The following is a 13552-nucleotide window of genomic DNA, read 5'->3' as shown; positions in this document are numbered from 1 at the left end:
CTTTAATTTAAAAGCCAGACCACAAGCTGAAATTTAAAGTAAGATTATGTAGCATCAGCAGCTTTAAAATCGTTTTATTACACAACTGACTTGAAGTAGGGAGAATAGCATCCCTATCATTAATACTCTGAGCTTTACATGCTGGAGTGTAACTGTAGTAAAGCCGGCAGGACAACACGCAGAACTGCGTAACGCTGCAAATCCTGAAATCCTGTAATATTAATCTGCTGCTTCTTTCACTTTCAGAGACAGTTCTATATCTCTCAGCTTGTCCAGAAATGCATGTTGAAAGCGTGTCCTTTAGCTGCGTCTCACTTTCCAACTGTACAGGAAGCACAGGAGCAAAAAATACCAGTTCTCTTATAGTGCTGCTTTAAATGGGTTACAAAAACAAGTTGCTGAGTCAGCCATCAGCAAAAAGACCAGCAGAAAAAATACTTAAATTGGATGCTTAATCTGATTGTACTTACAACTTAAGGCTAATGGGAAAGCAGGGAAAGCAGATGCTCACTTATAGTGCTAGGAATGGCCACTCTGACTTTTTCTTTATGTAAAGTCAGTGTTATGTTGATATGCTAATAGCTCCTTTTGTGAAGTAAGATCCTGTAAATTAATATTGTGTAATATCTTAAGCTGTGATGTCATGTAAATGCATTAAATAAAAAAAAAGAAAGGGTAAAAATAGGAAAAACAAGGAGTCCCTAGAAAATACACAGGTAATTCTCTGTGGGATGTACAGGGGTTGGAAAATAAAACTAAAACACCTGTTATTTTAGTGTGGGAGGTTTCATGGCTAAATTGGAGCAGCCTGGTGGCCAATCTTCATTAGTTGCACATTGTACCAGTAAGAGCAGAGTGTAAAGGTTCAGTTCGCAGGGTTACATTATGGGTGACATACCAGAGTTCAAAAGAGGACAAATTGTTGGTGCACGTCTTGTTGGCGCACCTGTGACCAAGACAGCAAGTCTTTGTGATGTATAAAGAGCCACGGTATTGTCAGCATACCACCAAGAAGGACGAACCACATCCAGCAGGATTAACTGTGGACGCTGTAACAGGAAGCTGTCTGAAAGGGATGTTCGGGTGCTAACCCGGATTGTATAAAAAAAAACATAAAACCAACAATTCAATGTGCACCTCAGCTCTCCTGTTTCCACCAGAACTGTCCGTTGGGACAATAAATTATTGTGGTCTAAAACCAGATCTTTCAGTTTTGTTGACCAACCCCTGTATATACAGGATAATGGTGAATAACCATGTTTACTAATATGTATGCCCAAATATACGTCAATTGCATGGTTGGTTTTAATAATTACGTCCATTAGTAATTATCCTTTAGAACTGAAAATACGTTACATGAATTAGATGCTGCCATCCAACGTATCAGACCCATTGGAATGGGGACATCAGCATTTCTATTAATTACTGATGTCACTGGTGATTACCTAATTACCCAGTATTCAGTAAATTGAATCCAGTGTGAACAGAGTTTTTGTGCTGACTCTCTGTTTAATCTGCTGAGTCAGGGTTTTGCTCATGTTGAGTAAGAGTTGTGTGTGGAATGAAAATAATGGCACCCATTCATATCCTCTACCAGGGAGAAGCAGAGGTACGGCCACCCAGCAGAGAGTCATCAGACGAGGAGAGAGAAGATAAAGAACCCTGGCCTGATGACCACAGCAGTTCCAGGTAATACACTCACACACACATCCATTCTGCTAAATGCTTTTGTTAGTGAAAAATAAGTTTATTCCATAAACACACTAAAAAGGAGCTGCAATAACAAAATTGTCAATATTTATAATATTCTAGAAATTGTAAATATTTGCACAATGCAAGCTGGCCGCACAGTACCAGAGAGAAATATGTTATGCTATAGACTTGTGTCTATATACACTATATGACCATACTACTACACAGCCTCCCAAATGTTCTTTTATACAACTGGATTAGATACAGAGGATTTGTACATATATTTTTTCATTTTTTAAGTAGATATAAGCACTGTGATGTGAACCCTATAATACACTGTGATGTGAACCCTTTCAAATGTTCTGTATTTGACCAAAAACATCATTAGACCTTCATACAAGTGCTAAAATTAACAAACTAGACAACAATATTATACTTGGTAATTTATTTATTGAGGAAAATGACCAAATACTACATATGGATACTTTTTAGGGCCTTTGCTTTTAGTATCTTGTGTTTCTATGAACTGCAACTAAACGTTTATGCTATATTTATTTTGTATTTATATATTTTACTTATTTACTATATATATTATATTATTAATTCTTATAAAAACTATTGTTAGATGGAATTACTAACTTTAACCTTTTAAACTTATTTAGCTTTTTTGAAGGCCAAGGATCACCTGACAAAACAACAGGGTACTTAAACATTTTTTAAGCCAGAATTCTGTTTTTTTTTTTTTTTTTCTTTTTAAGTTAATGTTTTTGAATGGCCAATGGCCATCGAAATATTGTGGAATGTTATGGACCTGAAGCAAGCAGTTAATGTGAGGAAACTTACCAAATCTCATAATTAAAACTGTTCTGTATAAAGCAATTTCTTTTAAAACAGTAATCTGTGCTTGAAGTGAAGATGAACAGGTCTCTCTGTTTGTGTGTGTTTATAGCGAATACTCAAGCGATTACTCAGACTGGACGGCGGACGCAGGCATTAATCTAGAACCACCCAAGAAGAACGTTGTGAAAAAGAAAAAGAAGAATGCCAGCAGCTCTGAGGAGGATGGAGACAAGAAAAAAGACAAAGATGCCAAGAAAGAGAGGAGAAAAGACAAGCAAGACAAAGACGGAGCATTACCAAAGAAGAAGAAGCCAAAGGAGAAGAGGAAGGTTAGAGAGGGGTTCAGATCTTGAGTTGAGTTTGAGTTTCAGTGGTTCTAAACTTTGAGTGTTTGGTTTGTGTGATTTACCCCCTGTCTGTTTGTCTCTGTGTGTTTTCTGTAGCGGTTACCAGAGTTCCAGGAGCAGGGTCTAACTCTAGAGGAGTGGCTGCCCTCAGCCTGGATCACTGATACTGTGCCACGGAGATGCCCCTTCACCCCTCAGATGGGCGACGAGGTAACATACGCACACGCACACACACACACATACACACAGTCTAATGCTAAACATATTAGGACACCTGCTTAATCATTGTTCCTTCTAAAATCTTTTGTTGAAGTAACTGTCTCTGCTGTTCAGAGCAGGCTACCTTTTAGATTTTGTAGCATTGTTGTGAGGATTTGGTTGTATTCAGCAGCAGTAGCATTATAGCACTTTTTCATCAAAAAAACTTCGGTTCTTAAACCAGTTTCATTATGGCTTATAAGAACAATAGTGCTTTTTAGCGAACCAGCCTGTGTTTCCACCAGTTTCAGTGGAACCATCAAGACATCACATCATACGTAATCAATAGAGGGTGCTGCACAGCGGCGGTGAACATGGTTCCCATTGAAGGACCTAGTATTCTAGTATAACCTAGTATTCCTAGTATTTCTTAGTATTCGGTTCCTGGATCTGGAACCTATTTTTTGGGTGGAAACAAGATGAACGGGTTCAAAATTAGGTTCACAAACCAGAACAGTGCCGGTTCCACGTCAGTGGAAAAGTGCTGTTAGTGAGGTCAGGATGTTGGATGATCACTATCATTCCAGAGAACTCCACTGAAGAGTTCCAGAGAAGAGTTCCACTGCTTCACAGATCAATGCCAGGGGGCTTTATACACCTCTAGCCCATGCCTGCCATTAGGCATGGTGCCACTAGGTTCATGGGTTCTAGGTTTATCTGCTCCAGAGGGTTCTATTTACTGGCAATACTTCTCTACAAGGCCTGGACTAGCAGTGTGTGTACATTTGCACATTTGTGTCAGCAATGGATGCAACCTAAAATAGCCAAAGGTATTTATTATAAGGTGTGTCCACAGACATTGTGGTTATTATTGTAGCTTCTCTACACTATTGAAATGCAATTACATAGTTAGCGCTTGCTCAGCTAAATTTTTCTGAACTTGTTTTATTAAACTGTTGGCAAAAATAGTTTGAATCTTCAGCACACATTTGCTGTTACTTGTGGTAATGATACTTTCCAATTGAATTTAAATTTAAAGTTCACTTGAACTCTAACTACTCCATTACTGGCGCCGCTATACACCTGAATATATATTAGACGTAGACTTTAGAATATATATTAGTGGATGTATAAAGACTATAAAGGTCCTCCCAAGGTTTCTTGTTTCCTTGCCTCCTGGCTTACTGGGGGTTCTGTATTCTGTATTTTTTATGTTTAATGTTTTGTCTGATTCTTTGTCCTGTGATAAAGCTGCTTTGTGACAACATCAGTTGTAAAAAGCGCTATACAAAAATTTTTTTTGATTTGATTTGATTTGATATTATCTGTAGGAAAAAACCCAAATCTAGATCTCATTAACTTGATTATCATAAATGTGTGTCTTTGCAGGTGTATTACTTTCGGCAGGGCCATGAGGCGTACGTGGAGATGGCCAAAAAGGACAAGATCTTCAGCATCAACCCTAAGAAGCAGCCCTGGCACAAGATGGAGCTGCGGGTATGGCTTTAAAGTATTTATATTGCAGCGTACATACACTGAAATTCAGCTAAATGCATTTAACAGTGAAAGAGAATAAATAATTAAAGGTGGGTGTACACATATTTCAATATGAATGCTAACATGGCAACTGTTCATTCAGTTAATTATGTGGAATTAATTTAGCAGTTCCAGTGTGACATGAAGAAACAGAACAGATCATAGTGGACTAAAGTATTTTTAGGCGAGAACTGTTATCATGGAAACTGATGATTTTTATTTGTGTGTTTGTGTGTGTGTGTGTGTGTGTGTGTGTGTGTGTTTGTGTGTTTGTGTGTGTGTGTGTGTGTGTGTGTGTGTGTGTGTGTGTGTGTGTGTAGGAGCAGGAACTGTTGAAGATCGTAGGCATTAAATACGAGGTGGGTTTGCCTACTCTGTGCTGTCTGAAGCTGGCCTTTCTGGACCCAGACACTGGCAAACTGACCGGAGGCTCTTTCTCCATGAAGTGAGTGTAGTGAGAGTGGCATGACTCACTCAGACTCAGACAGAATCATTTCTCTGTTTAGAGCTTTTAGAGATTTCATGCAGCTTGCCATCAGCTGCCGGAGTCCTGAGAGGGCACAATTGGCCTTGCTCTTTCTGGGTGGGTAGATGGCGCTATTTCCCCTCATCACTCTTAGGGTGATGTCGATCAGCACAAGGCGTATGATCGTCTGTGAGCTGATGTATAGGAACCGAGTCGCTGCGCTTTCCTCCGAGTGCGCTGTGATGCTACTCTGTAATGCTGCATCAGCAGCAGTTCAAAAAGAGGTGGTGGCTGACTTCAAATGTGTCGGAGGAGGCATGTGCTAGTCTTCACCCTCCTTGTGTTGGGGCATCACTAGTGATGGGGGATATACAGCTGAGTAGCAGCTGAATGGGTGAATACTAAATTGGGATAAGCTAAATTGATAAACAGAGCTTTTATAGATTTCTTCACAAGTGCTTTAATACTTTCTTTTTTTCACAGATATCATGACATGCCGGACGTTATTGACTTCCTTGTCCTCCGTCAGCAGTTTGACAACGCAAGACAGCGTCAGTGGATGATCGGTCAGTGGCGTGTCTGAATTCAAATATTCTACTATGTAAGTGTTTCACGTTCATGTTGATCACATGGTCTTGTTTCAGGTGATCGGTTCCGCTCTGTGATCGATGATGCCTGGTGGTTTGGTACGATAGAGAGTCAGGAGCCGTACCAGACGGAGTATCCCGACAGCCTCTTCCAGTGCTACAACGTCTGGTTAGTGATCCCACTACTGATATGATATATATTAAATATATATGAACTATATTGTTATATATTTGTTAACAAAAGTAGTTGTTTTCATGCATGTTTGCATTTACTTATATACTAAAGTAGTTTCCATACAAAAAAGCTACAGCATTCTGTTGTTGCCGTTTTTAAGAGATAATTTTATGTATTTATATTTTTTGAGATTTTTTTGGTTCTTTTTTTAACCATGCTTTTGTATGGATTTTTTAGATTATCTTTTAGAGTTGCCCCCAAGCAACTCTAGGTTTGAGGCCAGGGTGTGATGATATGGGCTTACAGTTTGATTAGTGAGCTACATTAGACTTGGAAATAACTTGTGCAGCAGACTTCAGACACCAAGCATGCCTTAGCCTTGCCTTACTTTCGGGGATTGCACAAAAATATGATAATTAGATTTTTTGCCAAACTATCACTTTAAATTATTTAACACTGCTTAATCGTACAGTCTGCCTTTTGATCTCTATGAATGAACGTAGTCTGGGTACAGTTAGTCTTTAAGGGCTTTAAGCAGCATTTCAATGTATTTAGACGTCAGTACATTAATTCAAACACATTAATAAATTTTTTTATGTTTTTTGCTCTTGGGTTTGCTTTATCAGTTTTTTATAGATAACATATACTCACTCAACCAATTGTTGTCTCTGGTGTTAGCATGCCAACAAACAAGATAATCAACTTTGAGTGTACTTTTGGAAAATTTTCTTTTTTTTTACTTAATTATTACATCTTCTGCATTGTTTTATATTTAGTATTTTTAAAAGCAGCTGAAAGTGATCTGAGCTTGTTGCAAAGCACTTGTTAATTTTTTTTAAACTCCTCTGTGCTTCTCTCTGTGCTTCTCTCTCTTTTTCCTGAATTTCTGATTTTACTGTACTACTGTAGATTACCCCTTATTTATGAATAGAAATAAAAGAAATCCAAGTGGGAATCTGTTATATTCCTCTGTGTGACACACTGCACTTTGTGCACATAAGTGGAAAGCAGATTTTGTCAGAAAAGCAGAATTCGAGACAACACCTGGAAAAGTGAAAAAGTTACTTTTTCGATCACGCCCTTCTACAAACCAATCAATGTTAAATATATGGTGAATTGCAGTGTGAAACCTAAGTGAACCTGACCCATTGTATACAATGTTACAAAAACATGTTCGATAAACTTTGGTTCAGTCTTCTGGAGTCTGGGCTTTCAGATCTAAAAAATAATCTTAAAGCACAGCCTGATCTTGACTGTATCAAAAGATAAGCAAGTCACACAAGTCAGTGGGAGACTGAAAAGAGGATGTTTTGAGTCCAAATGATGTTTTGAATGGCGCTGAGTCGTAATTGCAGTAAATTCTGTTTTGGTTTAATTAGATGCTACAGCTCGAGGTCTATGGTTTAGTTAAGCAACATTTATTTACTGTGTTAGATTACAGTGGATTGCATCACTCTGATAGTGTGTGTGTGTGTTTTTTTTTGTATGTTTGTGTGTGTGTGTGTGTTTTGCAGCTGGGATAATGGAGACACAGAAAAGATGAGCCCCTGGGATATGGAGGAGATCCCCAATGAAGGTGTCACAAACACATGTATAAACAAAAACTTTTTATCATAAACTCAGATACTGCTTCTTTATTACACATGCACCACATACATGTAAATACTAGTATTCCCCACAAATACACTCTGCCCCATAACATTTACACACACACACAAACACACACAAGCAGCGCTTTTCTTCCAGAAGAAAGTAATGCGTCCATTTTGTTCAGTTTTGTGAATTACTTGCTGGCTGAGCGAGGAGAGCTTAGAAGCTTAGTTGTCATGGTAACAGTTGTTAGATTGAAGGTCTGTTAACTGTTACCATGCCTTTTAAATTCAGACTGGTCAGAGCATCCTGACCCAGACACCAGAAACAAACCCAGACCCGCTGATGTGTCATGTGCCAAATCTGAGTCTGACTAAATAATTAGTCACACTCCTTTCACACTGCTGTACAATTACCCCACACTCACACTGTTCTACAATGTTCTCCCCATCTGTACTGTGGTGAAATATATAGTTTATGCAATTTACAATGTTCTAGAACATTCTTCCCTATTTACTCTTGTTGTTATTATGCTGTCCTCTGACAGCATAATCTGAGAAAGTTCATCCTCATTTACACTGTTCTAGAATACATGTATCCAGGAGTCAGACTGACTGTTCTAAAATATATTCTCTTTATATGTACACTTTATTGATGAATACAGCTTTGGAAAAAAATAAGAGACCAGTGTCTCTGATTTGAGTAAAATTAACATTGTTGTATTATTCTATAAACTACAGACATTTCTTTCAAATTCCAAATAAAATATTGTCATTTAGAGCATTAATTTGCAGAAAATGATAAAAAGTCAGAAAAATGCAGTGCTTTCAGGCCTCAAATAATGCAAAGAAAACAACAGTTCAACAGTTCATATTTATATAGACATAACAATACTAATGTTTTAACTCAGGAAGAGTTCACAAATTAGTATTCAGTGAAATAACCCTGTTTTTTAAACACAGTTTAATGCAATTTGGCATGTTCTCCTCCATCAGTCTTACACACTGCTTTTGGGTGACCTTATGCTACTCCTGGCATAAAAATTAATGCAGTTCAATACACTTTAATGTTTTAATGTTGTCAATAGTTTATAGAATACATTTAAAAAATCTGAGAAACTAATAATTTTTTCAAGTGGTCTGTTATTTTTTTAATCAGAATATATTCTCCCCTATTTACTGGTATGTTACCGGTACTTTATATACTCCTGCATCCATACTATTCAAGAATATTTTCCTTTATTCACACAGTTCTAGAATGTTCTACCCCTTTTACTTGTTCTTTAATATACTCATATATTTAATGTTCAAGAATTCAAGAATGTTCTCCCTCATTTTCACTGTTCTAGAATATTTATTGCATTCACACTGTTCTAGAATATGTATACCCAGCAGTTACACTGTATCAGAATATCTCCCCCATATTCACTATGAGAACGTTCTCTCATTTATATTTTTTTGTTTTGTATCCTACATTTACACCGTTCTAGAATATTCTACCATATTCTACCATATTCACACTGTTCTAGAAAAAAATCTGCTGTAGAATTATCTTGCAGAATATTTTCCTGTTTAGTCACACTGTTCTAGAGTGTTCTTTCACCCTGTCATTCTGTTCTATAACATATTTACCCACATTTACACTGTTCTGCACCTTTCTATGTTATATACACAGTTCTAGAATATATTACTCTTCACATTGCACATTCACATTGTGGGTGAATATATTCTAGAACAATCACAGTGTTTCACAAACATTCTACCTCTTTACACTGTGGTGTAATTTGTATTTTCACAAATTCACCCTTCTAGAATATACTGACTTACATCCAAAATGTTCTAGTATATTTACCTGCATTTACACTATTCTACAAAGTCATCCCCCTTCATATTTTTCTTATTTAATATATTGTGTTCACCCTGTTCTAGAGTGTTTTCCAGTGATTTATTATATTAACTGTGTTTGTCCTCTCCGCTCTGAAGCTGTGTTTCCTGACGAGCTGGGGCTGAGTGTACCGCTGACGGAGGAGGAGCAGAAGGCTTTGTTGTATCGTTCTCTGGAAGGAGAGTGGGGTTCACGAACACGTGATCAAGAGTGTGACCGCATCATCAACGGCATCGACCAGCTGTCCACGCTAGGTAGGAGGTCACGCCACCTCTGATTTACACGGGTGTATTAAACATATTCTTTTCTTTCACATGTTTAACCTGAGTCTTAGAAAAAAGTCAAATTATCATTGGCTAGGTGGTCGTCTGCGTGAACATCAAACTATTAATATTGATTTGTATATATATAGCATGTTTAGTTTTTCAGTTATTTTCAGTCTCTCTCTCTCCTGATGTCTCTCAGATGTTGCAAAGCCATTTGCTTTACCGGTGGATCTGCAGGCATATCCAACGTACTGCACCGTGGTGGCTTACGTCACAGACCTCAGCACCATACGGAGCAGACTGGAAAACCGCTTTTATAGGTCAGCATATGTGCATGCACCTACAATACATATTATAACACATTAATCCTTAAATGCCCAATTTTTATTTATTTTTTTGATTAATAAATACACTTTTGGACACTAAAAACGGTAAAAGTAAAATGCGTTACATTACCGATTACAAAAGGGTTTATAGAATTTATATTATAGCATGATTGAAGACAATTGTGTGTGTGTGTGTGTGTTGTGTTGTGTTGGCAGGCGAATGTCCTCTCTGATGTGGGAGGTCCGCTACATTGAGCATAACGCACAGACCTTTAACGAGCCTGGAGCTTTTATCGTCAAAACTGCCAAATTCGTGTCTGACCTGCTGCTGCAGTTTATTAAGTAAGTTTCTCAAAACAAATGAAAATTATTTTAGTTTATTATACATGTTCTAATTACATAATGGTTGGTTTTGCAGAGTGAATAGCACCTCTGTTCTGCATATTGGAGACCACTGTTCTGCGTTCACAGTGTTCTAAAATAATTTTGAGCAGTTTTAAAGCGTTGACCCATTTATGCTATTCTAGGGTGTTCTTGCCATGTACAATGTTACAGGATATTTTACCTCGTTCCTACTTTACTAGAATATTTTCCCTCATTTAAATTGTTCTAGAATAGTATTCATTATTCACACTGTTCTTGCATAATGTCTTTAATTCACATTTTCTAAAATACTTTTCTATCATCTACACTATAATAGAATACCCTCTTTCATTCACACTGTTTTAAAACTCTTCCATTCATACTTTTGTTGAATACTATGTCGAATTTTCATTGTTCTAAAATACTTTTTTTGACTGTTCTAGAATTCCCTCTTACTGTTCTAGAATACTCTCTTTCATTCACACTGTTCTAGAATACTCTTTCTGACTGTTCTAGAATACTCTCTTACTGTTCTAAAAACTCTCTTTCTTCCACAATGTTCTAGAATACTCTTTCTGACTGTTCTAGAATACTCTCTTACTGTTCTAAAATACTCTCTTTAATCCACAATGTTCCAGAATACTCTTTCTGACTGTTCTAGAATACTCTCTTACTGTTCTAAAAACTCTCTTCCATCCACAATGTTCTAGAATACTCTTTCTGACTGTTCTAGAATACTCTCTTATTGTTCTAAAATACTCTCTTTCATCCACAATGTTGGAGAATACTCTTTCTGACTGTTCTAGAATACTTTCTTACTGTACTAGAATACACATTCTTACAGGTCTAGAATACTCTCTTTAATTCACACTTTTCTAGAATACTCACTCTTACTTTCTAGAATACTTCCCTACACTCACACTGTTCTAGAATACTCATTGCTACTGTTCTAGAATACGCTCTTTCATCCACACTGTTCTAGAATACTAATTCACACTGTTCTAGAATACTCATCCTTACTGTTCTAGAATACTCTCTTACTGTTCTAAAATACTCTCTTTCATCCACAATGTTCTAAAATACTCTTTCTGACTGTTCTAGAATACTCTCTTACTGTTCTAAAATGCTCTCATCCACAATGTTCTAGAATACTCTTTCTGACTGTTCTAGAATACTCTCTTACTGTTCTAAAAACTCTCTTCCATCCACAATGTTCTAGAATACTCTTTCTGACTGTTCTAGAATACTCTCTTACTGTTCTAAAATACTCTCATCCACAATGTTCTAGAATACTCTTTCTGACTGTTCTAGAATACTCTCTTACTGATCTAAAATACTCTCTTTCATCCACAATGTTCTAGAATATTCTTTCTGACTGTTCTAGAATACTCTCTTACTGTTCTAAAATACTCTCTTTCATCCACAATGTTCTAGAATATTCTTTCTTACTGTTCTAAAAACTCTCTTCCATCCACAATGTTCTAGAATACTCTTTCTGACTGTTCTAGAATACTCTCTTATTGTTCTAAAATACTCTCTTTCATCCACAATGTTGGAGAATACTCTTTCTGACTGTTCTAGAATACTTTCTTACTGTACTAGAATACACATTCTTACAGGTCTAGAATACTCTCTTTAATTCACACTTTTCTAGAATACTCACTCTTACTTTCTAGAATACTTCCCTACACTCACACTGTTCTAGAATACTCATTGCTACTGTTCTAGAATACGCTCTTTCATCCACACTGTTCTAGAATACTCTTTCTGACTGTTCTAGAATACTCTCTTACTGTTCTAAAATACTCTCATCCACAATGTTCTAGAATACTCTTTCTGACTGTTTTAGAATACTCTCTTACTGTTCTAAAATACTCTCTTTCATCCACAATGTTGTAGAATACTCTCTTACTGTACTAGAATACACATTCTTACTGTTGTAGAATACGCTCTTTAATTCACACTTTTCTAGAATACTCACTCTTACTTTTCTAGAATACTTCTCTACATTCACACTGTTCTAGAATTCTAATTCACACTGTTCTAGAATACTCATTCTTACTGTTCTAGAATACTCTCCTCCACAATGTTCTAGAATACTCTTCCTGACTGTTCTAGAATACTCTCTTACTGTACTAGAATACACATTACAAGTCTAGAATACTCTTTTTAATTCACACTTTTCTAGAATACTCACTCTTACTTTCTAGAATACTTCCCTACATTCACACTGTTCTAATATACTCATTGCTACTGTTCTAGAATACGCTCTTTTCATCCACACTGTTCTAGAATAATAATTCACACTGTTCTAGAATACTCTCTTACATTCACTCTGTTCTAGAATACCCACTGTTGCCGTTCTAGAAAACTCTTTCATTTACACTGTTCTAGAATACTCTCTTTCATTCACATTGTTCTAGAATACTCATTCTTGCTGTTCTAGAATGCTCGTTCTCATTGTTCTAGGATTCTGTCTTTCATTCACACTGTTCTGTGAATGTACTCTCTTACATTCACACCCCTACTGTTCTGAGAACTTCTCATGTTTGAATGCAGCTAAGGTTTAATTAAAGCAATATGAATTATTCTGGAAATACTTTTGAAAAATATGAACAGGCTTAAGTATCTTCATTATCTTCATTAGTTATCCTGTATAATTGCAGTAATAGATCATGCTTTATCCTGTTTTTGCTATATAAATCCAATTAAACGTGACTTATTTGTGCCGTTTTTGCTACTAGCCGTCTGATAGACTATGGGTTGACTATATATTGTAAGGGAGGCGACAACATGCCTATGCCTTGTCCTCCTAATGCGTATTCCGTCTATCCGGTACTTTTAGATGAGACTTAGGTGAGACACTAATTTAAACTAATCTGACTCCATTTATAATTACCAACTAGGTAAATTACCAGTTAACTATTATCAATAACAAACTTACTTGAGAAGTAGAATCAGTCTAATAAAACCAGGTCTGGTTAAATAGTTCAGTGATAGGAGATATGGGCATAAAAGCTAGACAACAATACTACATAACACGTGAGAACAGCCTGGTACTTGGGTTGAGATGTTCAGCGGTTCAACTTAATCTAAATTAATAGTTACAGAACATAACACTCAAACTTCTTGTTCCCCTCAGCGGTTAAGAGCTTGGTATGGCACCCAGTGAAACTCACTATGTAACTATGAAAGTCTAGAAACTTAAAGAATCTCAGACTAGGAAAAAGACTCAAAGTAATTACTACAGATTAACAGTTAATGGTTTATTGTGACCTTAAT

The 13552-nt window shown here is 36.7% G+C and overlaps 1 protein-coding gene across 4 annotated transcripts in view; it reads left to right on the top strand.

Annotated features, from left to right (window-relative positions):
• The window catches only part of LOC103042438 (pleckstrin homology domain interacting protein), a 62771-nt gene that overhangs the window by 37083 nt on the left and 12136 nt on the right, over positions 1-13552 (top strand). For 2 of the 4 annotated variants that reach the window (XM_022676865.2, XM_022676863.2), the window contains exons 22-32: positions 1598-1689; positions 2642-2861; positions 2976-3089; positions 4467-4574; positions 4934-5058; positions 5563-5645; positions 5724-5835; positions 7356-7417; positions 9414-9569; positions 9781-9901; positions 10124-10249. In XM_022676865.2, coding sequence (XP_022532586.2) covers positions 1598-1689; positions 2642-2861; positions 2976-3089; positions 4467-4574; positions 4934-5058; positions 5563-5645; positions 5724-5835; positions 7356-7417; positions 9414-9569; positions 9781-9901; positions 10124-10249 — 1319 coding nt within the window. Of the gene's footprint in view, positions 1-1597; positions 1690-2641; positions 2862-2975; positions 3090-4466; positions 4575-4933; positions 5059-5562; positions 5646-5723; positions 5836-7355; positions 7433-9413; positions 9570-9780; positions 9902-10123; positions 10250-13552 lie in introns of all 4 variants that reach the window. The other 2 variants (XM_022676862.2, XM_022676861.2) reach the window with 1 other exon arrangement.

The sequence above is a fragment of the Astyanax mexicanus genome, chromosome 13, assembly GCF_023375975.1.
Source record: "Astyanax mexicanus isolate ESR-SI-001 chromosome 13, AstMex3_surface, whole genome shotgun sequence".
Classification (NCBI taxonomy): domain Eukaryota; kingdom Metazoa; phylum Chordata; class Actinopteri; order Characiformes; family Acestrorhamphidae; genus Astyanax; species Astyanax mexicanus.
This window is presented reverse-complemented; position numbering and strand designations above follow the sequence as displayed.